General features: G+C 42.6%; 1 protein-coding gene across 1 annotated transcript in view; it reads left to right on the top strand.

Moving 5' to 3' along the window:
• LOC109492746 overlaps positions 1-23,682 on the top strand; it is a 36,553-nt gene extending 12,871 nt beyond the window's left edge. Inside the window, exons 4-12 of the mRNA XM_045062298.1 lie at positions 604-674; positions 1,136-1,214; positions 2,260-2,331; positions 14,401-14,454; positions 16,118-16,201; positions 16,560-16,683; positions 21,457-21,620; positions 22,700-22,786; positions 23,437-23,682. Coding sequence (XP_044918233.1) covers positions 604-674; positions 1,136-1,214; positions 2,260-2,331; positions 14,401-14,454; positions 16,118-16,201; positions 16,560-16,683; positions 21,457-21,620; positions 22,700-22,758 — 707 coding nt within the window. The 3' untranslated portion in view covers positions 22,759-22,786; positions 23,437-23,682. The remainder of the gene's footprint in view (positions 1-603; positions 675-1,135; positions 1,215-2,259; positions 2,332-14,400; positions 14,455-16,117; positions 16,202-16,559; positions 16,684-21,456; positions 21,621-22,699; positions 22,787-23,436) is intronic.
• The last annotated feature ends 1,504 nt before the right edge of the window (positions 23,683-25,186 follow it).

Genomic DNA, 25,186 nt, shown 5'->3' with positions numbered 1-25,186 from the left:
AAGTGGGAGGAGTGTATTAGGGGATTGATAGTGTTTCCTTTCACATGGTGAGATGTCAGTATATTCAAGGCTTGTAGATGTAATAATCTTTAAGACAAATGATTAATGAGGAAATCTCAGAGGATTCTTTTCCTAGGATGAAATACAGCTTCACATTCAAGGTTGCTTTTCGCCAAGTACAAATTCCAAAGTAGATATGATGAATACAAAATCCTAGCAAATACACGATGGGGATTCTGGCGGAAGAACAGATTTTCAAAGATTCAGACAGTGATAACCTGGCTGAACTTCAAACAATCAAGAGAGGCTATGAGACTCAATCTTGACATACAAGGCCCTTCAGGGTTCCCACGATTTTCAAAAACTATCTCATCTGCACCAGGATCATCTCTTCTAGAAAGACAAGAGCCCTGTTGCTCTTTTCTATCTTGTTCCTCTTCTGTGCCACCCTTGGTCCCCCTAGAGAATGCCCAGCTGCAGCACAGTCCATAATTACTATTCACTTATATGCACACACTCACCTCAGATTCAATCAATAAAACCTCTGACTAGTTCCTAAGCTGCCCCCACCAGTGTCTTGATGGTTGCTCTGGTTCCTCCTAGCTCATCCCAAGGGCCTGATGCAAGAGTTTCCCAGAACAAATGCAGAGGAAGTACCCATAACACTTCCTGAGGTAAATATATTTTCTGTATCTGAAGGAGCACCATTACTTTACTACAATTTCAAGGGAATTAAGATATGAGCATCTGTGCATGTCCATCTGAGAGGATATATATAATTTCCTGTTGCTGAGGGTTTTTCCTGAGATTCTTTCACCAAATGATATGATTTCCCAAGAGAAAAAAAATAATAATGACAAAACCAGTTGGAAACTGTATGGTAATAAGCATTTGTTGGGAGATAATCTTCTTCTGTGGAAACAAATTTTGTATTCACTAATTAAAGTCACTTGTGAGAAGTGACCCAGAAATTGGGAGACTTTTCATAGGTGACTTTATATGATTGTTTGAAGTCACTGACTCAAAATCTGCATCCCGACTAGCTCCTAACATCACCAAGGGAACAAAATCCACATGTAAACCCTGTGCAAAGGATGATGTGAATCTTATAGTGTTGCCTTTTCTGTAATTCCAGGGTGAGGCCACAGTAACTGTTCACAGTATATATTCTAGAATTGGAATCTTGTTGAGAACAACTCTTGCTGACTATGAGGGTGAGCCTTTCTCATCTGTTTTGGTCTGGAGAGAATCCTGATTTCTGGGTTCCTGCTGGGAGTGGAGGATGGGGTTTTGTGAGAAAAACTGATTGTATGGTAAAACAATATAACCATGTTCTACAGGTCTGGACAGCACAGAGGCCATTTAGGTAGTGTGGTTTTTGTGTATGAGGGTCGTGGGTTGTTTCAATGTGATGTGATGTGATGTGATGTGATGTGATGTGATGTGATGATGTGATGTGATGTGATGTGATGTGATGTGATGTGATGTGGGTGTGTGGAGTGTGTGTTTATTCAGAAGATATGTGCTTACACACAACAATGCAGGTATCCAATTTCCAGGACTATAAGTCAGGCTCACTGCATAAACAGCCTACAACAGCACATTCTTCCCTCAGAACAGCTGCACCTGAAAGTTTGTTTGATATTCCCTTTCTGGAGATGGAGATAAAGGAGAAATAAATGGCCAAACATCTTTCACACTTAACAGCATCTGTGATGTGGGGTCTAGGCAGCAAAGAATCAGGAAGTTTTCGAGTCAATTTCATAACAGTATCATAAGCCTTAAGACGTATTCAAACCTTGTAGTGTATACTGAAAGGACTGTGGCAAACAGGAACCCAGAGTAAACTTTGGCAGTGAGGATTGTTCACACCTCCCTGGTTGCATATCTCCTGGACAGTCAGGGCAAACACATTGTCTTGAAAATGTGCACAATGCAGGATCATTTCCTGAACTTCAAACAGGCATTAGGGTCATAGGACTCATCAGCAAAACATAGCATGCATCTCAGTGTTGGCAATATTTCACATTAATGAGATTCCCTGCAGCTAAAATTCAGAGGCCCTGTTTCTATTTTTTTTCCTGCTCCTTTCCTCTACCTTCCTTTATCTACCAAGGATCGCCCAGCAGCAGGTCAGTTGATACTCAGGAACTACCCATCTCCATATACTTGTATCCTTTGACCCCAACAAGCAAAGCCCCTGGAACAATTCCTGAGCAGTCCCACTGGCATCCTGAAACTATGTGCATATTTTCTTAGGTTCCATCAATGTCCTGATGGATGAAGTTTCCAGTGACATGGGAGACAGAGACACCACATGGACTTCCCATAGTAAGCTTGCCTTTCTTTGTATAAGAGTAAAGGTTGCTTTATTTCTCCTTAAATTAAATTAAGGTATGAAATACTCAGAATGTGCACACCTGTTGGTAAATACAACTTACTTTATAGGGAGAATGTCCAGTGAGAGTCTATTGCCAACAGATACATGATTACAAGGGTGTTTCAAAATAGCAGTATCAGGTACCGTCTGCAGGATAGTGAGTTTTTCTCCAGCAGCCAATTTTCATTCTTGGATATCATTTTTCCAATCTGACTTGGGGAGTGCATGGGTGGCTGAGTCATTTAAGTGTCCAGTCTGGGCTCAGGTGATGATTTCATGGTGTGTGAGGTTGAGCCCCACATAGGGGTGTGTGCTGGTAGCTTAGAGCTTGGAGCCTGCTTCGGATTCCGTGTCTCACTCTCTCTCTTCCCCTTCCCCAACTGCACTCTGTGTGTCTCTCTCTCAAAAATAAATAAACATGGGAGGGAGGAGAGGGTGGGTGATGGGTATTAAGAAGGGCACCTTTTGGGATGAGCACTGGGTGTTGTATGGAAACCAATTTGACAACAAATTTCATATTAAAAAAGAATAAATAAATAAACACTGAAAGATTTTTAAAAGGGTGCACCCTTCTGGAATGTGAAAGTGGTATGTATTCTGGAGACCTTCACTTGGTGAGGAGAAATCTGGAAGATGAGAAAGGTGGGGCTTTCTTGCAGGCTTCTTGTGCAGAGCCACCCTGATTCCAGCTTCTGCTGGAATAAGAAAAAGACACATGGCAGTCCATAGGGGTTTTCCTGGAAAAGACCTATGGTCACACTATAGTGCCCCTGGAAGCAGCCATAGTGCCATTAGGTTGTGTAGGTTTGTGTGCGGGGAGGTAGGTGTGTCTACATGTGCTGTATCCATGTGCTGTAACTCTCAGTGCTTGTGTGTGTGCGTGTGCACTTGTATGAGTGAATTTTCTGTATGGTGTGTTTTTCTAGATGGAAGTATACTTCCCAAAGTAATGATGTTGACTATCTCAATAAAAAATCCCGTCACTATTACATCAAGAGTGTTTATGCATATAAAAGTGCATCAAATAATAAAATTTAAAAGTGTTCATTCTATGCCCAACACATGTAAATGTACCAGGAAAAGAAATCTCACCTCATACAATATCTGTCACAGAGGCAGTGATAATAGGACCTCACCTCCTGGTAGGTCTTGTGGCATGATTGGTCATGATACATCATTCTTGCCAGTTTCTTCTCAGACAACACTCTTCATCTGAGGCTCCACAATGAGTCTTCCCAACGTCACTTGAGTCACAGTGTGCTGGGGCAGGGTCTCTTCCTTCTGCAGGTGGCTTTCAGTGCAGTCACCTGCCACACACAGATCCATAAGGAATTGAAGAAAGCAGAAAATGACAAGACTAGCTGGGGAGAAGTCATTCCTTCTTTTGCCACCTGTTTAGAATGGGATCTGACATTTATCTTTAGGTACTGTTGTTGATAATGAGCCTGTCTTTCTCAGATGGAAAATCATCACCCCCCAACCCAGAACCTAGCTGTAGTTGTGTGTACTGGGCAAAAAGTGGAACTCAGAGACAAACGAGATCTTCTTCAGAGACTGAGCATCAGTGTAAGCACTTGGCTGTCTTCCAAAGAGCACAGAAGGGTACATTGTGTACTGCAAAGTGGGGAAAGAGAATCTCAATAGTGTGACTGGACAATCGCCACTCACATTTGTGTCCATCTGCCATTGGCAAGAGGGTCTCGATGTAGTCTGAAGAAGGGATTTACAAGTAAAGAACTTAAGATAGTTATTCTAAGACAGTATGAATATAAACAGAGCCAAATTATAATTTGAGTTTCCTTTAGAGGGTAAATCTTGTGAAAAGTATCTATTTTGATAGAATTTTTTATTACCATGTGTATGTTTCCAAGAAAGAAACAAAAATAAAAAGGAGACTGCTGGATATATGAATGTCATTGTGTACTCCAGAAACTGAGTGGTGGAAGCAAGGTTGTCCAAGAAATTTTATCTACAGAGCATAATTTTGATTGATGGGGTTCATTACAAAGAGTCAAATCAGGAGAACCCAGATCACCTGAGCCCACCTTGCCCACAATTACCACGTTATTGGGCTCCTTGGTGAATGAGGATGAGAAAGGATAGGGCCACCTTGCTGGTGTGAGACATGTGTACACATCTTCTTCAGCACCTGGTCAAATGGGATTCCTGTCATTTCTCTCCAACAACCTCTATGACCCTTCTCCCTGTAACTCACTTTATTTATTTTTTTAATTTTATTTTTAACTTTTTAAAATTTACATCCAAATTAGTTAGCATATAGTGCAACAATGATTTCAGGAGTAGATTCCTTAGTGCCCCTTACGCATTTAGCCCATCCCCCTCCCACAACCCCTCCAGTAACCCTCAGTTTGTTCTCCATATTTATGAGCTCTTCTGTTTTGTCCCCCTCCCTGTTTTTATATTATTTTTGTTTCCCTTATGTTTGTCTGTTTTGTCTCTTAAAGTCCTCATATGAGTGAAGTCGTATGATGTTTGTCTTTCTCTGACTGATTTCACTTAGCATAATACCCTCCAGTTCCATCCATGTAGTTGCAAATGGCAAGATTTCATTCTTTTTGATTGCTGAGTAATACTCCATTATATATATATATATATACCACATCTTCTTAATCCATTCATCCATCAGTGGACATTTGGGCTCATTAGTGCTGATATAAACATGGGGGTGCATGTGTCCCTTCGAAACAGCACACCTGTATCCCGTGGATAAATGCCTAGAGTGAAATTTCTGGGTTGTATGGTACTTCTATTTTTAGTTTTGTGAGGAACCTCCATACTGTTTTCCAGAGTGGCTGCACCAGCTTGCATTCCCACCAACAATGCAAAAGAGATCCTCTTTCTCCGCATCCTCGCCAACATCTATTGTTGCCTGAGTTGTTAATGTTAGCCATTCTGACAGGTGTAAGGTGGTATCTCATGGTGGTTTTGATTTGTATTTCCCTGATGATGAGTGATGTTGAGCGTTTTTTCATGTGTCGGTTGGCCATCTGGATGTCTTCCTTGGAGAAGTGTCTATTCATGTCTTTTGCCCATTTCTTCACTGGATTATTTGGTTTTTTTGGGTGCTGCTTTTGATAATTTCTTTGTAGATTTTGGAAACGAATCCCTTATCTGATATGTCAGTTGCAAATATCTTCTCCCATTCCGTCGGTTGCCTTTTAGTTTTGCTGATTGTTTCCGTCGTTGTGCAGAAGCTTTTTATTTTGATGAGTTCACAGTAGTTCATTTTTGCTTTTGTTGCCCTTGCCTATGGAGATGTGTTGAGTAAGAAGTTGCTGCGGGCAAGATCAAAGAGGTTTTTGCCTGCTTTCTCCTCGAGGATTTTGATGGCTTCCTGTCTTACATTGAGGTCTTTCATCCATTTTGAGTTTATTTTTGTGTATCGTATAAGAAAGTGGTCCAGGTTCATTCTTCTGCATGTTGCTGTCCAGTTTTCCCAGCACCAGTTGCTGAAGAGACTGTCTTTATTCCATTGGATATTCTTTCCTGCTTTGTCCAAGATTAGTTGGTTATACGTTTGTGGGTCCATTTCTTGGTTCTCTATTCTGTTCTATTGATCTAAGTGTCTGTTCCTGTTCCAGTACCATACTGTCTTGATGATTACAGCTTTGTAGTATAGCTTGAAGTCCAGGATTGTGATGCCTCCTGCTTTGGTTTTCTTTTTCAAGATCGCTTTGGCTATTTGGGATATTTTCTGTTTCCATGTAAATAGTAGGATTATTGGTTCTAACTCCATGAAGAATGCTGGTATTATTTTGTAGGGATTGCATTGAACATGTAGATTGCTTTGGGTAGTATCGACCTTTTAACAATATTTGTTCTTCCTATCCAGGAGCATAGAATATTTTTCCATTTTTTTGTGTCTTCGTCAATTTCTTTCATAAACTTTCTATAGTTTTCAGTGTATAGATTTTCCACCTCTTTGGTGAGATTTATTCCTAGGTATTTTATGTTTTTTTGTGCAACTGTAGATGGGGTAGATTCCTTGATTTCTCTTTCTGTTGCTTCATTGTTGGTGTATAGGAACACAACCTATTTCTGTGCATTGATTTTATATCCTGCAACTTTGTTGAATTCATGAATCAGTTCTAGCAGTTTTTTGGTGAAATCTTTCGGGTTTTCCATATAGAGTGTCATGTCATCTATGAAGAGTGAAAGTTTGACCTCCTCCTGGCCAATTTGGATGCCTTTTATTTTTTTGTGTGTTGTCTGATTGCAGAGGCTAAGACTTCCAATACTATATTGAATAACAGTGGCAAGAGTGGACACCCCTGTCTTGTTCCTGACCTTAAGCGGGAAGCTCTGAGTTTTTCCCCATTGAGGATGACATGAGCGTTGGGTTGTTCATATATGGCTTTTATGATCTCAGGGTATGCTCCTTCGATCCCTACTTTCTTGAGGGTTTTATCAAGAAAGGATGCTGTATTTAATCAAATGCTTTCTCTGCATCTATTGAGAGGATTATATGGTTCTTGTCCTTTCTTTTATTGATGTGATGAATCCCGTTAATTGTTTTGTGGATATTGAACCAGGCCTGCATCCCAGATATAAATCCCACTTGGTCGTGGTGAATACTTTTTTCAATGTATTGTTGCATCCAGTTGGCTAATATCTTGTTGAGGATTTTTGCATCCATGTTCATCAGGGAAATTGGTCTATAGGTGTCCTTTTTAGTGGGGTCTCTGGTTTTGGAATCAAGGTATGCTGGCTTCATAGAAAGAATTTGAAAGTTTTCCTTCCATTTCTATTTTTTGGAACAGTTTCAAGAGAATAGGTGTTAACTCTTCCTTAAATATTTGGTAGAGTTCCCCTGGGAAGCCATCTGGCCCTGGTCTCTTGCATTTTGGCAGATTTTTCATTACTAATTCAATTTCCTTACTGGTTATGGTTCTGTTCAAATTTTCTATTTCTTCCTGTTTCAGTTTTGGTAGTGTATATGTTTCTAGGAATTTGTCCATTTCTTCCAGATTGCCCTTTTATTGGCATATAATTTCTCATAATATTCTCTTATTATTGTTTTTATTTCTGTTGTGTTGGTTGTGATCTTTCCTCTTTCATTCTTGATTTTATTTATTTGGGTCCTTTCCTTTTTGTAATTGATCAAACTGGCTAGTGGTTTATCAATTTTGTTAATTCTTTCAAAGAACCAGCTTCTGGTTTCATTGATCTGTTCTATTGTTTTTTTGTTTGTTTGTTTCAATAGCATTAATTTATGCTCTAATCTTTATTATTTCCTGTCTTCTGCTGGTTTTGGGTCTTATTTGCTATTCTTTTTCCAGCTCCTTAAGGCGTAAGGTTAGGTTGTGTATCTGAGATCTTTCTTCCTTCTTTAGGAAGGCCTGAATTGTTATATACTTTCTTCTTATGACTGCCTTTGCTGTGTCCCAGAGGTATTGGGTTGTGGTGTTATCATTTTCATTGACTTCCATATACTTTTTAATTTCCTCTTTAACTGCTTGGTTAGGCCATTCATTCTTTAGTAGGATGTTCTTCAGTCTCCAAGTGTTTGTTACCTTTCCAAAGTTTTTCTTGTGGTTGATTTCTAGTTTCATAGTGTTGTGGTCTGAAAATATGCATGGTATAATCTTGATCTTTTTGTGCTTACTTAGGGATGATTTGTGTCCCAGTATATGGTCTATTCTGGAGAACGTTCCATGTGCACTGGAGAAGAATGTATATTCTGCTGCTTTAGGATGAAATGTTCTGAAAATATCTGTTAAGTCCATCTGGTCCAGTGTGTCATTCAAAGTCATTGTTTCCTTGTTGATTTTTTGATTAGATGATCTGTTCATTGCTATGAGTGGGGTGTTGAAGTCTCCTACTTTTAAGGTATTACTATCAATGAGTTTCTTTATGTTTCTGATTAATTGATTTATATATTTGGGTGCGGCCACATTTGGCACATAAATGTTTAAAATTGTTAGGTCCTCTCGGTGGATAGACCCCTTGATTCTGATATAATGCCCTTCTGCATCTCTTGATACAGTCTTTATTTTAAAGTCTAGATTGTCTGATATAAGTATGGCAACTCTGGCTTTCTTTTGTTGACCATTAGCATGATAGATGGTTCCCCATCCCCTTATTTTCAATAAGCCCCTTAAAGTTTCTTGCAGGGCTGGTTTAGTGGTCACAAATTCCTTTAATTTTTGTTTGCCTGGGAAACTTTTTTATCTCTCCTTCTATTTTGAATGACAGCCTTGTTGGATAAAACATTCTTGGCTGCATGTTTTCCTGATTCAAAACACTGAATATATCCTGGCACTCCTTTCTGGCCTGCCACGTTTCTGTAGTTAGGTCTGCTGCAAACCTGATTTGTCTTCCCTTGTAGGTTAGGAACTTTTTTTTCCTTTGTTGCTTTCATGATTCTCTCCTTGACTATTTTGTGAATTTGACTACGATATGCCTTGCTGATGGTCGGTTCTTGTTGAATGTAACGGTGGTCCTCTGTGCTTCCTGGATTTTGACGTCTGTGTCTTTCTCCAAGTTAGGAAAGTTTTATGCTATGATTTACTCACATAAACCTTCTACCCCTATTTCTCTCTCTTCTTCTTCTGTCACCCCTATGATTCTGACGTTGTTCCTTTTTAATGAGTCACTGATTTCTCTAATTCTTAAATTGTGCTCTTTTCCCTTAATCTCTCTCTTTTTTTCTGCTTCGTTATTCTCTATAAGTTTGTCCTCTGTGTCACTGATTCTCTGTTCTGCCTCATCCATCCTTGCCGCTGCTGCATCCATCTGTGATTACAGCTCAGTTATAGCATTTTTTATTTCATTCTGGCTATTTTTTACTTCTTTTATCCCTGCAGAAAGGGATTCTAATCTATTTTCTGACTCCAGCTAGTATTCTTATTACCGTGATTCTAAATTCTGGCTCAGACTTCTTGCTTTTATCTTTGTTGGTTAAATCCGTGGCTGTCGTTTCTTTGTGCTCTTTCTTTTGGGGTGAATTCCTTCATTTTGTCATTTTGTTTTTAAAAGAGTATTCTTTTTTTTTCAACGTTTATTTATTTTTGGGACAGAGAGAGACAGAGCATGAACGGGGAAGGGGCAGAGAGAGAGGGAGACACAGAATGGGAAACAGGCTCCAGGCTCCAAGCCATCAGCCCAGAGCCTGATGCGGGGCTCGAACTCACGGACCGCGAGATCGTGACCTGGCTGAAGTCGGACGCTTAACCGACTGCACCACCCAGGCGCCCTCATTTTGTCATTTTGAAGGGAGAAAAGGAATAAATGAGGTAGAAAAAAATAAAATTAAAAAATAAATTAAAAAATATTAAAAGTAAAAAATTTAAAACACACACAAAAATTGAATAAATGATGCTAGATTCTAGGTGTGTTTTGGTCTGGGTGTTGAAAGTGGTTTGACAGATTAGAGGAAAAAATAAAAGGGGGGAGAGAAAAAGGGAAATCATTCAAGCATTTGAAAAAATGAGCACTGAAGAAGACTAAAAAGAGATGATGGGAGTAAAATAGAGTTTGAAAAAATATACACAAATATAAAGAATAAAGTAGAAAAAATAAAGAAAATTAATAAAAATTAAAAATAAATTTGAATATTTTCTTTTTCTGTAGTCAAGAAAAAGAAAAGAAATAAAAAAGAAAAAAGATTTTAAAAAAGATTTAAAAAAGAAAGAAGAAGAAAAAGGAAATCGTTTGAAAATTTGAAAAAGTGGATACACTGTAGTAGACTAAAGCAAAATGATGGAAGTAAAGAGAATTTCAAAAATTTATGTAAAAGCAAAAAAATAGGAAAAAATTAAAGAAAAAATTTTAATAGAAATTGAAAGTAAAAATGAAGTGTTTCTGCCAGTCAGAGTGGCCAAAATGAACAAATCAGGAGACTATAGATGCTGGAGAGGATGTGGAGAAACGGGAACCCTCTTGCACTGTTGGTGGGAATGCAAATTGGTACAGCCGCTCTGGAAAGCAGTGTGGAGGTTCCTCAGAAAATTAAAAATAGACCTACCCTATGACCCAGCAATAGCACTGCTAGGAATTTATCCAAGGGCTACAGGAGTACGGATGCATAGGGGCACTTGTACCCCAATGTTTATAGCAGCACTCTCAACAATAGCCAAATTATGGAAAGAGCCTAAATGTCCATCAACTGATGAATGGATAAAGAAATTGTGGTTTATATACACAATGGAATACTACGTGGCAATGAGAAAAAATGAAATATGGCCTTTTGTAGCAACGTGGATGGAACTGGAGAGTGTGATGCTAAGTGAAATAAGCCATACAGAGAAAGACAGATACCATATGGTTTCACTCTTATGTGGATCCTGAGAAACTTAACAGAAACCCATGGGGGAGGGGAAGGAAAAAAAAATAAAGAGGTTAGAGTGGGAGAGAGCCAAAGCATAAGAGACTGTTAAAAACTGAGAACAAACTGAGGGTTGATGGGGGGTGGGAGGGAAGGGAGGGTGGGTGATGGGTATTGAGGAGGGCACCTTTTGGGATGAGCACTGGGTGTTGTATGTAAACCAATTTGACAATAAATTTCATATATTAAAAAAATAAAAATAAAAATAAAAGTTTAAAAAAAATGAAGTGTTTCTCTTTCTGCATTCAAGAAAAAGAAAAGAAAGAAAAAGAAAAAAGAAAAAGAGAAAAAAAGCAAATTGAAAATTTAAAAAGGTGATACACAGAGGTAGACAAATTTACACAAATTAAAAAATATAGTGATAAAAATTAAAGAAAAATATTTTTAATAAAAATTGAAAATAAAAATGATTTTTTTCTCTTTCTGTATTCAAGAAAAGGAAGAGTGTAAAAGAGAAAAAAAAAGGAAAAAAAAGAAAGAAAATTGAATAGATGGAGCTGCTAACAGATTGAAATAGGAATGAAATTACTTGGTTTCCCCTAGAAGTCAGACTATGTAGTGCTTTATAGTCCATAAACCAAGTACACAGTGAGACTTGTGTTCTTGAAGAGTGAGGTTGGCCCAGTTGTGCGGGGCTCAGTGTAACAGCTCCGTTCACTAGATGGCGCTGCTAGCCTACTCAGGTGGATTGTTGCAGTGCTCATAGGTGTGTATGCGCATGCGGTGAAAATGGTGTCACCCATTTACCCAGTCTCTAGTGTGGGAAAATGATCTCTCTGATCATCAATCGTGCACATGTCCTCTGTCTTCAGCTTTTGTTCACTCCCCGCTTCTTCACTCTCCATGACCAAACCCCAGGCAGTACCTCTCTCCCAAGTTTTGTCTCAGATGTGGCTGTTTTCCCTGGCCCCTTACTTCTGAAGGACTTCAGCTTTGACCTGTTCAGCCCTCTGCCAGAGGGTTTCACTGAGCAGTGGCCGAATGAGCAATGGCCAAATGTCGGCTGCACCCAGGAACACTTGCTGGACCTTGCTGCTGCCAGTGCCCTGAGACTACTGCCAGGTGCCAGTCTGCCCCAGAAAAAGTTCGTGAGATAGTGTGGCAGGGGCGTTTCAGGGATTATGGAAAATCACAACACACATCTGGCACCAGGCTTCACCCCCAATGACTTTGCCCCAGCACCAGTGAATGTGGCTGCCTTCCGGGGTCTGCTGGGACCAGGTACTTCAACAGTCTCTACCAAATGTCCTTCCAGCAGTGGAACCGCTTTTTTCCAAGAACCTCCTGGACCCCACTCTGTTTCTGGTGATTCGCCCTTCCCACCAGAGCCCCGCCAGGTATCGAGCTGTGGAGTTGCAGACTGTGCTCCCCTTGTTTACAGTCTTAATGGAATTTAAACCCTCTCCTTTCTCCCTTTTTAGTTTAGTCCCTGCGGCTGTTTCCAATTTTCCACTTTCTCTCCAGCTACATTTGGGGAAGGGTGCTTTTCCCATATTCTCCGCCCTCCCCCCCTCAGTCTCCGTCCTCTCTCTGCTAACAAAAGCACTTCCCTTCCTGCACCTTCTTGCTTCCCAAATTCACTTCTCCGTGCCGTGTACCTGCTGAATTCTGTGTTTCAGGTTGTGCAGATTGTTGTGTTAATCCTCCAGTCAGTTTACTAGGTGTGTTGGATGGTTTAGTGTTGGTCTGGCTATATTTCATGGACACGAGACACAGAATAAACTTCTATGCTGTTCTTCCATCTTCCTAGATGATTAATTCTTCTGAATTCTCTTTTTTAAAATTTATACTTTGTTTTACTTATATTTTGGTGGTAAAAACACAGGGAATGTGACACATTTCCAAGGATACGGCACATTATTGTTAAATTGATGCAAAGGGTTGTGCCCCATGTTCCAGACTCTTCCATCAAATAGGACAAATTCTCCACACGCATCGAATAGCCACACCTCATTGTCTCCTCCCCAATTTCTTGGAAATCACCCATCTGTACTCTGCTACCAGGAAACCTTGAGTATTTTCCACTCCACATGTAAATGCAGTCAGTCAGTATTTGTTTTGCAGAGACTGACTTGTTTCACTTAGATGAATGTCTTCTATGACATTCCTGTTTCCCATAAATCACAGGATGTCCTCATCATCTAAAAGCTAAATAATGCCATATCCTATGAATATATCTCTTTTTCTTTGAAATTCCTGTGTTGATGGGCACTGGAGTAAAATATCCATATCCTGGCTATGGTGTACATATTGTGATGCACATGGGATCACAGGTATAAGTTCGACATAATGAGTTCCTTTCCATTGGATGTATATTCAGACGCATGATTACTGGATTTGATGGGAGTTCTATTTGCCATTATTTGAATAAACTCAAGACAGTCTTCCATGATATCTTCCATTTTGCCTTATGATTAACCACAGTCAATGTTTCAAATTTTCCCCATCCTTATCAACACCTGCATTTGGTGTTTGTTTTTTGGTTTTTGGTTTGGATCCTAGCCATGCTAACAGATGAAGCGATATCTCATTTTCCTTGCAGTTGCATTTCCCTCATGATTAGTTATGTCAGTGTCTTTTCTTAAATCTGTTTAAATCTTAAATCTGGCAATTGATTTTGTTTTCCCTTGGAGCCATGAATATTCAAGTCTTTTGCCCATTCTCAAATTGGTTAGTTGCCCTTACTTCCCATTTTGCAAATAAACACTTTTTCTGATAGAAGGCTTGGCAATACGTTCTTGTATTTTGTAGGTTTCCTTCTCAATCTGTGGATTGTTCAAGAGACTACCCTTGCCCCATGTGTAGTATTGGTGAGTATGCCTTAAGTGTGAGAGATTACGTGGGGGCTCTCTATATTTGTCTATCATCTATCCCCTTGTTTAATGATCCCAGTACCATGGTGTTTGCTTTCTGTATCTTTCTGATGTATTTTCCTCTCCGCAAGTATGGAGCCACCAGCTTGTTCTTCATTCACAAGAATTTGTTGACTATGTGGGCAAATTTGTGCTTCCATATGTTTTTAGGCTTTTCGATTTCTGGAAAGTGACATTGTGCATTGAACCTATGATAACTATTCTAGGAAGTGGCTGTTGACTTTCCTCTTTTGGTGTCCCAAGGCCTCAAATGGTGCCTGGCAGGATCCCAGGAACTACTTACTTACACATCAAATATCAGATCTGGCCAGAAATTGATGTCAGAGGAGTAAGCAGGGGAACACATGTTATGTCTTCTTCATCTTTGGATTTCATGCTGTATGATTTAGTGTGGAATAGGTGTAAAACCAATTTTTCACAATCTTTAACTCAGTGGCCTACACTATCATAATAAAATAACATAAAACCTCTGATTGCTCCATCATACTAGCAACATTTCAAGTGTCCCATAACAGTTGGAATTTCTGGATGTGACATTTAGAGAGGCAAAGTGTAATGCAGATGTAGAAATGATAGTATGAAAGTGATTTTGTTAGTTTCTTTGTCTAATGGGAAAGTTTGAAAGTGTGATCCATGTCTTCTTGAAGGGCTCTGCCTCCACTGAGCCCAGTGAACATTTGAGAATGGAACAGAAAGTTCAGGCAGTTGCTATATGACCCTCGGAAACCTCAACTTGAGTAGGACTGCTGGGCAAACCCCTCTTGCTAAGAACAAGATTTCTCATATTTTTCTTCTTACAGGTTTTTGTCTGGAGAGCATAGCAAACTCCAGCAGTGAAGAGGAAGACTCTGCAGGTAGGGAACAGCACTCAGGAGCAGTGGGAGAGGTCTTCAGGAACAGTGGGGGTGCACCTGCTGCTCCAGAGACCAAGGAAGCTGGCCAGGAAACCAGAGGGAAAGCTAAATAGGTGTAGAAGTCTGATGTGTTCTTCTCCTAGTTGATGGACATACTATAAATTAAATTGTGTCCATGGGCATTGAGGGAGCTGTGTTTGTAATAAACGTTTCTTACTTTGCTATTTTAAATCATCTTTCCCATCAAATCATCACTCCCCTCCCTTTGCCACAGCAAAATGTCAAAGCTTGGACTGTTTGGTTAGCACCTTTCAGGAAGTGTGCATGAGGGATTAGGGTCTTTCTTGTCATTGACCTACAATACACATGAGCTGAGAACGAAATATCCCTCTTCCAGGTATGAGAACCAGTTCTAGCTTGAGCCAGGAGGTAGATGAGAGGTAAACCCTCTCCGAGGTAACCTACAGGAGTTATAGCAAATCTTTACGTTTCTGTCCTGTTTGCTCTACCAAAATTACCTCCCCCTGAGCTGGATAAATCCCAGAAGATTTCCTCTGTGGTCATTACATATCCTTCCATGTCCCTTAGCTCATTGCAGCCTTCCCACAACTGTGGAATTTGATGTATGAATGTGCTTCCCTGAGAAAGAGCCCTGAGCAGCTTCCCTGGAGACCCTCCATTTCCAGCATGTGTTCTAGAGGCCTGTGTGAAGGGCATGCTGGGCCTGCTTCCCATACTTGCTGTCACAGCCCTGTTGCCTGTCACATGGCACTAGCTAGGCATAGGACAGAGCTTCTGGGAAGCCAGACCATGGGGTCAATATCCCTCTCTGAACCCAATTTTTCTGCTTCACAGCACCAGTTCTATCTCCATATACCGTGGTCATGGCCTCTATGTGACCATTCCTTAGTCCAGCCCAGGGAACAAGCCCTCCATTGTTTCCCTTGAGGACTAGTGAGATCCCTAGGAGTTACTGTGTGTTTGTGTGGCTCTGCTGTGGGACACTTTCCAGTGTCTCACATAGAGATTCTGGAGAATTTGACTCACTACTGTCCTCTCATTTCCACTCATTCTCTGAAATGGTTAAGGAAAATGTTGAGGTTGTTTTTGGCTAAAGTGTGTCCCAAGGAAGGTCATCTCAGTGACAAAACAGACACTGGATATGTTCATACTGTCAGTGCTCTCCCTTTCGGTACCTGGCAACACAGACACATGACAGGTGCTTCCCCAAACAGGAGAGATCAAGGATTGATTGAGTAGTACCAGGAAATCATCTATGTTTCCTCGTATTTGAGAACAGTATGACTGTAGAGGTTTGCAGAAGAATGGAAATGGAATATATCTGGAAAGGGAGGAGGAAGGGGGACATGGAATATGAGTGGCAAGGAGGGAACAAAGCAAAGTCCTGCACAGCCATGGGAACAGTGACCACCTGGAGGATGGGCGGGATGACACAGGCTTCATTCCTGGTCATGGAGAGAAACTGAGATGGTACAATTGAGTGTTAGATAGGAGACCCACTCCTCCCTGAAGTGGTCAAGGGCCTGAGGTCCGGAGGACTCAGAACTAAAGACCCATCACCCTTTAGCCAGGATCCATCATTCCAAGAGCAGAGGACCACAGGTTCTCCCCTCCACTAACTCTCCACTGCCCTTTTCAACAGCCACCCAAACATCATTGATGCCGTCCAAAGGAAGGCAACTCCAAGGATGGCAAGGATTCAGAAGAAAGGAGCAACGTGGTGCCTGTAATTCGTCTCCTCCTCCATGTCTTGCACAAACTCTCTTCTGCCATCCATAAGCAGCTCTTTGGAGCCCTCCCCATTCAATTCTTTTATAATTCCCATGCTAATATACCTGGTCTCATACAGGCACTGATGCCTTGCATATGCAGCTTGTATGCAACCTCTCTGCAGAATCTCTCAGTCCCTTTCTTAGTGTCCCTCTGGACACTTAGTGTCACCCTGGTGCTGAAGCATGAAGTCTGGAGAAAATGGTCGAGGAGGGAGTGGGTCTGGGACTCAGCAGGGCTGAGCCCAAATTTTTGGAGCTGCCTCAGGAAGTGGGGATCTACCTGGGTGATGTCTCTGTGTGCTTCCTCCCTAGATGGACCTGGTCATGCTGGATTCTGCTCTTCCTTTCAGTTCCCAAGAAGCACCCCTTCGCCAGATTTAGGATTAAAAGCAAGGGAAGCAGGTTTGCAGTCACCAGAGGAGCAAATGCATATGTGGTAAGGAAACCTGGGCACGTGTTCTCCATCTCTGCATAGCTTACATGTCAATTCAGGAAAACCATCCAAAACCTGGGATGCTGCCCAGGCTTGTGACCACAAAGAGGAGATAAGAATAATGCCATAATCCCTGTAGGCACTGAAGGATATCCTGAGCACATTCCCCAAGGAACCTTAATCTAGTCTATACAAGGCCCTGAAGTGCTGGGCTGTCATTCCACCAGCAGCTGCTGAACCTGGAAGGAGTGCTGTGGATGCCAGTAAGGGACCCTGGAGGGAGGAATCCAGGAGGCATATGCACTGTATTCTATGAGAAGAGAGCCCCAGGAGTTGATCATCATCTCACCCTGCAGGATGCAGCCCTGTCTTCCCAACCTGCTCAAGTCAACCAAGAGCTTCCCCAGAACATCACTAGTGGGCATGAGACATTGGGCAGTTTTTGATCACCCCCTTCAAACATCCAGGAGCTTAGGGAACATGACAGAGTTCCCGAGGTTCATGCAAGCAGGACAGCTCAACTCGCCTAGCTGTGCATCTCTGGAAGCACTTAGTAGATGCAGTTTCAATGGGGAGGGGGCTTGTAGGATTCCTACTTGATTGGGAGATTCCAATGTCCATGGGTCCCCTGAATCTCCAATGATGCCATGAGTGATGCGGGGTCACCTCAGGTACCACTTCCCAGTATGAGTTTCAGGTTCTGTAGATGCTGCCTCATGTGTAGTCAAGTCGATCAGGGAAGTCCACACTGTCTGTTACCCACACACTCATGTCCTGCAGTCAGTGTGTAAAGTCACATCCATGTGAAGCAGGAGCACATATCACCACCATGTATACCTAGACACTCAAATGTGACAGGGTCCACAACAGAGCAGAACATGTTGAGAGCTCTCAGAGTGTGAATAGGACAGGAAAGCAGTAGAAGAACTCAGCAGTCAAAAATGTAGGGCAATCAGGGATGGGGCCCTGATGACACTGGACTGTAGCCTTCATTCAGCCCTGGGACAACCATGGAAGGGTCTCTTCCTTCATGCCAGCCATGAGTTCTACAGGGAAACTTCCACCCCAAGACTTCAAAAGGCATGTTCCAAAATAAGCCCTAGACCTGTTGTCAGATCTGCCCCAAACATCCTGCCACACGATCTCGTGCAGCTGCACCTGATGTTTTCCTGAAGCTGCAAAAGAAAAAAGCTGAACCGTGTCCACGATGCTCCAGATGACGCAGAAGATGTAACAGAAAGTGAAGCAGGAGTGCCCTCAAACCCCAGCAACAGCTTCAGTGGTGGCCCAGAAGAAGAACCAGACGAAGATAATACCTAAGTAATATTGGAAAAGAAACAATGCTGGAGCAACTCCTCCCCTGCACCTGACACTTTCAGGCCATACAAACAAAAGATGTTTGGGGTTGCAATGAGCAAAGAAGACTGTGATTTCTGGGGACAAGGGGACCCGGCAAGATGGCCACCACACCCTGGGTGGGTTTCCAGGCATCACTGATGACTGAGGCTATGAGGAGGAAGCAGCACCCCATACCATCAATAGAGCACTGTGGGGTGAGTGTGTGCCCATCTTGAAGTGTGGGGCTGAGCAACTCCAGGGTTTCCCCCTGCCTGGTGTAGGGCTGCTCCTGCTCCTACTGTCCCTCCAGCCCCCAGCGGGAATGCACACAGGATAGATGCAGGAAAATTCAAGTCTTCCAGGGTCAATGGCCACCCTGGAATCCACTTCAGGGGCAACCTGGCTGTATCCTTTGTGTCAAAGGACACCAGGCTCAACTGGACCCCTCTCCTCCCTGAAATATCTGCTTCCAGACATCTCTTGACATTCATTGTCCTCAGTCTGTTGTACCCATATGGCCCTTGCTGACTTCCAAATATAAAGCCAAGCCAGCAAGTCTTGGGAAGCACCACACAGGTAGCTTTTGTTGATTCATCACCTATTACTTCTCCCTTGGGCACAGGCACCAGCACCCAGCAAGTCTTGGGAAGCACCACACAGGTAGCTTTTGTTGATTCATCACCTATTACTTCTCTCTTGGGCACAGGCACCAGCACCCAGCAAGTCTTTGCTGCCACCCAGCTAGGTTTCCCTCTGGCACAGTCCCTGGATCACTTCAAACCTAGCAGTGTTTATAATTCATGTTAAACACTCAAGAAATGTTGTCTGTTCTTATTTTAACTATGACCGATGTTACTGCCAAAAATCATGCACTAAAAACAAGGGTACTTGCATTCAAACCTAAATCTTTCTGGATCCAAATGAAAAGACATAGAACCACAAACATGTTTCAAATAAAGTGGGCCATGTTCTTTCCTTCAATCTTCTTGTCTTCATTTGCTAAATACTAGGCATGTTCCTTGCCACTGCAAAACAGAATAAATCAGGTAATTCTGTTTAGGGGATTATAGGCTAGCAGAGTAAGGTAAGTTGTATTATTTGTCCCCATGTTATTCACCTTCTCTTCCCGGTCATGGCTCTCCCCGTGGACCACATTCACATTTCTTTCCAAATGGGCTTGGCTGTATGACTTGCTTTAGCCAATGGAATTTGAATGGCCTTGTTGCAAACTAAGAGGTTAAATGGCCAGAACTCAGACCCAAGTGTCAACACAAACTGGTTGTGAGGTCTTAGGTCAGAAATGCTCTCTGCAGAAATATCTGTGTGCAGACATTCTGCTTCCATTTTCCTTTCTACCAGAATGGCACCCACCTCAGCATCTGGTCTTGAGTTCTAGAGGAGTCAATGTGTGTGACAAATGTTGACTAGAATCGCCATGTTGTGCAGTATGCCAGCACCCTGTAGTTCATGCCACTGTCTAAGAGCCATGGAGACCTTACCCACCACCAGGGAATGCAGGGAGTGGTGTGGAACTTTGGTGACCACAATCCTGAAGTATGCATCACAATCACCAAAATGCTCTTCTTTTGCATTTAATTAAAGCTGATAGACATACTGAAGCTCATGCTAGCTCCACTCCAGGAGGTGACCCACACACCAGCCCAGGTTTCCTTCTATGTCCTCCTGGGGTCAGCATGTGTGGTGACCTGTGTCCTTTGAAAATGTGGCCTAGAAGGCAAAATCTTCCAGGAAGCCCTGAATGTGGACAAAGTACTCTGAAGCTCAAAGATCTAAACTGCCCCTGACACCTCCCCCCACTGCCTGTCTGGAGGACCTCTCCTTAGGCTGGAAGAGCTCAGCCTATGACTCCTCTGTTCCCCTGGCCTGGGTCTCCCTCCTTGCTCCCAGCTCCCTCCTCACGTACAGCATGTTCAAGGAGACATGGTGCTCTGGCAAGGTCTTTCAACCTCATCTTTCAGGTACACCAAATTAAAATCAGATTTTTCATGCTGTGGTGCCCCCCCACACACACACACATGTGAGGGAATTATTTAACTCAAACTCTTTCTTGAAGAGTTATTTATCACTTTCCCTGCCTATATTAAAAGCATTTGTGTAAACATGAGTTTTCCACCCAAATTTCTCAAAGCTTTATCTATGGCTTTCTTTCGAAGGACAGGTTCCCAGATGAGGGTCTTTCCCTTGTCCTTAGTCATGGAAGCCTTTACTCACTCAAGAGAAAATTCCCAAAAAGATAATGGCTCCCTAAGTGCTATGTTACCAGGACATCAGACTGAAGTTGGCCCCAAACCTGTATGCCATGGATCCACCAGCACCTGAGCACAGTGACCCAATACGTGTACTGCACTTGATGGCTGAAAGCACCAACTGGGTCTTGGAATCCAGCCATGAATCACTGACATGTGGGAGTAAACCCCCCACAGAGGGATCAAAACAACCTCTACCTTCACAGGCATCCCTATACCTGACCCTCTGCTGGAGGGGGAATTGGTGCTTGAGTAATAGCCTCAAATTCCTCATGTCTAGGTAGAGATGCCCCACATTTCTGTTTGGGTTGTTCTTCCTGCTCTGTGTCCTGACCTTCCATGTGTCTTACAGAGTCACAAGATGTGTTAGGGTGGAAGGGTCCCTGGGGCCAGTTTGTCACTTTATGGTAATGGTTCACCACTTGGGGGCCAAGAACATATTCATAGCCAGGGCTCACAGGAGGCAGTGGGAGTTTCTGAGGTCCTGATCCTCACTGCCCAAACTTCTTGGCACACATTCTTGGAAGGCAGCATGGAGCAGTGTGCGTGAGGACTGGTAGCAGACTCTTTCAGCCAGATCCCAGGAACCAGGCAGTGGTGATGAGCTGCATAGACAGAGGATGGCTCTGGGAACAGCAAAGGAAAGCCTGAGGCTGGACCCCCACTATAAATACAGATGGGTCGAGGAGGGTGGGGGCAGGATAGGCAGCTGGACTTGCTGTATGGAAGGCCAGCTGCCTATCTACAGGGGCAAAGAGGTGCAGGTGGCTCAACCTATGGAATGGAAGATTCCCTTTGCTGAGCAGGGTGTATGGTGTGAAAATTATGGAATTAGAGAAAGGAGTAGGGCTGGATCCATGGCTCTCTGAGGACATGTTGGGGGCTCCACTGTGCTGACTATGTAGTCAGGAGCCATTGGCATGGTAGGGGAATGGAACCCGGTCTCTGCACTGGGAGCCATGGGTGCCTCGATTTGTTAATGTCCTTACCCCCCTAACGTAACCACAGCACCTCTTGGCAAACACCAAGGCCCTCAGAATGGTCTCACTCCTGTGTCCAATCACCAGGAAGCTCTCATGATGGTCTCACTCCTGTGTCCAATCAACAAGCGGCTCTCAGTGTAGTCTTGCTCACATGCCCAATCACCAGGAGCCTCTCATATTTGTCTTAGGTGTCCAATCACCAGGGCGCTGTCACTCTGCTCTCCTCCCCTCATCCCGGATGGGCCATCTTGGATCCTGCAGTTGAGGGACAGCACAGAACAGCATCGTGACCTTCCTCTCTCAGCACAGAGCTTCACTCCCTGTCCCCTGTGGCCCAGACTTCCTGTGCAAGGTGAGAAACTGGTGGTGAGGTCACTGACCTAAGGTTCATAGGCAGTGGGGGATGTGGTGTAAATAGGGTTGGACCTGCCCTGCGTTGGTGTTTCCTGTGTCATAAGTCAGGCTATTAGTCCTCAGAAGAGGTCAACGCACCTGCAGTTGTGTCTCATTTTAGGAGGTGGGGGTGCAGGTGCACCAAAATTGGGGTGTGCATATTTGCAACAGGTTGTTAAGGGACATTTCCATAGTAACAAAATGAAAAAGGTTAAAGATTAGGGCAGATTATAGCCCCACTTCTGAGTTCTGAAGGCAACCCCAGCGGAAATTTCTAGATGTTGGTCTGGAAGCATCACATTGTCCCACATCAGCCTGCATGGCTTTGGGAAAAGGGCACTTTAGTCCTCAGTGATTCCAAGTCAGAAACTAGGAAAAAATTGCAAACATGGGTTTGGAGAGTTGCTGCCAGACATCAGAAGAGCCTGGAAGGATCCAGCCCTCGTACAGTTTACAGTGAACAGGTTTAGAATCTAACATCCACACAACTGTGTGATGAATCTTCATTGTTCTCTTAAATTAATCACCCCATGTATATGCTAATGGTCTCCAACATCACTTTGTCATGACTTGAGTTCAATTTTCTGTGATTCCCGTCCTGCATGTGGGGACTGAGGACCATGGTGCTGTTTCCACTCATCCACTGCCTGTTTCTGTCAATTGAGGGTTTTCTTTACAAAAACTGCAGGAAGCTCTGTGCACAGAAAACTCTATTTGCAACTACTCGGGTCGTGCTAAATGCTGAAATCATAAATACAAAAACTAAATTATTCCCCTTACTTCCAACTATGGTGCAAGTGAGACTAAATTGTTTGCAAAGCAAGTGTACTTTCATGATTCTCAGCCTGGTTCTTTACATAAGTGCAGCAAGGATAGCCCTCAATCATGTAGGCTGTTTTCAACCCACTTTGCTGGAACTTATATGCAATATCAGATTAATTTCTAATAGCTCCTCAAGGGCAGAGGCCAAGCCATATACTTGCCACCAGACATTGCCTGCAGTCCCCACTGATTGGGGTTAACTCTTTTCTTCTCGAGGTCTCCGAAATATCCTGAGGTACTGGCACTTTCCCAGAGTGGACCCTTCACTCACCTGAAGTGACTGATGGGAACCTTGCAAGCAAGGTATCTGGCTGCTGTTTCCTGGGGCTTCATTCCTTCAAGCTGTCTGGTCACAACTGAGAGAGAGAGAGAGTGTGTGTGAACAGGGGAGGGACAGAGAGACACAATCCCATGCAGGTTCTGTGCTGTCCCCACACAGGACTCAATCTCACAGACCCTGAAATCATGACCTAGGCCAAAATCAAGAGTCGTACACTTAACAGACTTGGCCACCTGAGCACCCCTCAGTTTACTGCGATTCATGAATATTATGTTGGTATTATTTTGGTATTTCCTCCGCAATGTCTAGTAAAGATTTACTAGCTATCCTTCTTTTTTTAAGTGGGGTGGCTAATGTGTCTTAGTGGTTGTTTGAGAATTGATAACTTGAGTCATTAATCTGTCACCCGTTGCCATCAAATACTATTTCCCCACATACATATGTTACTTCATTGTATGAACAATACACTCAGAACAATCAACTTCCATTTTCCCTTTCTGACCTTTGTGCCATTGTTGTCCTATATTTTTCTTGACGCTTCCTACATACTCAACAGTATATTGCTTTTATATTTCTTTAAACTGTCTAGTATTTGTAAAGGAAAATTTTAAGTTAGATAATGAAAGTCTGATATTTTTCCAATTACTATTTCTTCCTTTTTCATTCCTCCTAGATACCAGTGCCCATCTGGTACTGTTTTCTGTTGCCCTGAAGAAGTCCCATTGACATTTCTCATAGTGAAAGTCTATTCACAGACATTCTCAGTGTTGATATTCCATAAATGGATTTAGTTTTCTTCCCTCATTTAAGGAAATTTTTCTAGGTGTGGAATTCAAGGTTGGCACTGGCAGACTTTAAAGATGCCATTCAACGTTATTGGTTTGCATTTTCTTCTAATAAAGAGTTGTCATCCCACTTACCATTTTCCCCATGTGTATCATGTTTTTTCTGACCATTTTCAGATTTTGTCTTTTGCAGTTATGTCCACAATTTCATTATTACAGGTCACCGTCTGATTTTGTGTTTGTTTTCTGCTTGGCACTCACAGAAACTCTTGCATGGGTGGTTTTATGGTTTTCATACATTTTGGACATTTAAGCCATTACTCTTGTGCCCCATCCTTTCTGGTGTTGTCCTATGAGTCACTGATGGTCTTTACATTGGTTTCCCATCTCCTTGTTTCTCTGGGCTTCTTGCATAGTTCTTATTGCTGTACATTTAAGCACTCAGTTGTTTGTTTGTTTGTTTGTTTTTTGTCTTCACCATGCCATCATTCATGTTTTAATATTTATTTATTTTTGAAAGGGAAATAGAGCACAAGTTGGGGAGGGGAAGAAAGAGAAGGAAACACAGAATCCGAAGCAGGTTGCAGACTCTGAGCTGTCATCACAGAGCGCAACACGGGGCTCGAACTCACAAACCATGAGATCATGGCCTGGGCCGAAGTCAGACGCTCAACCTTGTGAGCCACCCAAGCACCCCTCATCCAATTCTTAAAGCCCATTTGGAGTAGTTTTTCATTTCACATATCCTATTTTCAGCTCTCGAAATTTGATTTGATTCTTCTTTAGGAATTCCCTTTCTCCCACATCACATGTACGTTTTTCATTAGTTCCTGATCATATTTCTAATTTCTCTTTTCACTTTGTCACCTCTTATTTGGGAGTCTTTGGCTGTGAACTGTTTATTATCCTAGTCTTGAGTCCCATTTCCCTGCTTACTTAGACATTGAGTAGTTTTTTATTGGAGGCTGGACATGAGACAGTGACAACATTGAACCTCTGGATTATGTTATCCCCTTCTTATGAGTGCTGAATGCCATTCTGGCAATTAGTTAATAATTTCTCACTCAGCTTAATCTTCTCTATGTTTAATATTTTCATTATGGTAAGAAGTACAACACCTAATTTCTACCATTTTCTAACTTATTTCCAAGCTCAGATGGATGTGTTGAGTTTAGCATTTGCTATAGAACCATGTTGTTAGTCTTCCCACTGATGGGCCTTGTACATGTCATGACAAACTTCTGGCTTCCTCCCTGAAGAAATCTCAGGTGGCAACAATTCTGATTCTGGACCACAGCTGTGGCCTGGAAACTCTTGAGGCCACAGGGGTAAGGGGCTAGGGTAGGTTAGGACCTGAGAGGGGGCAGGGGATGAAGCAGTAGCAGTGAAGGGCTTTCCCTGAGGGCTAAGTGGAGGGTGATTTATAGTACACAGGTGAGCAGTAGGAGCTGGCTTCAAGGAGCAGCAAACTCTGGGAGCCAGGTAGAGTTTTGGGCTGAAGATATCCTTCTATAGGCACAAGCCTCGGGGTGGAAATGTCATGGTGAACATCAGGATTTCTTGCTAAGTGATTCTGTGCCAGTAAAATTACCCAAGACCCAGATAACTACTCTCCTCACACCTGCTTGGTGTACTACC

Source organism: Felis catus, chromosome A1 (assembly GCF_018350175.1).
Source record: "Felis catus isolate Fca126 chromosome A1, F.catus_Fca126_mat1.0, whole genome shotgun sequence".
Taxonomy (NCBI): Eukaryota; Metazoa; Chordata; class Mammalia; order Carnivora; family Felidae; genus Felis; species Felis catus.
Note: the sequence above shows the minus strand (reverse complement) of the source record. Positions and strands in the feature narration are given on the sequence as shown.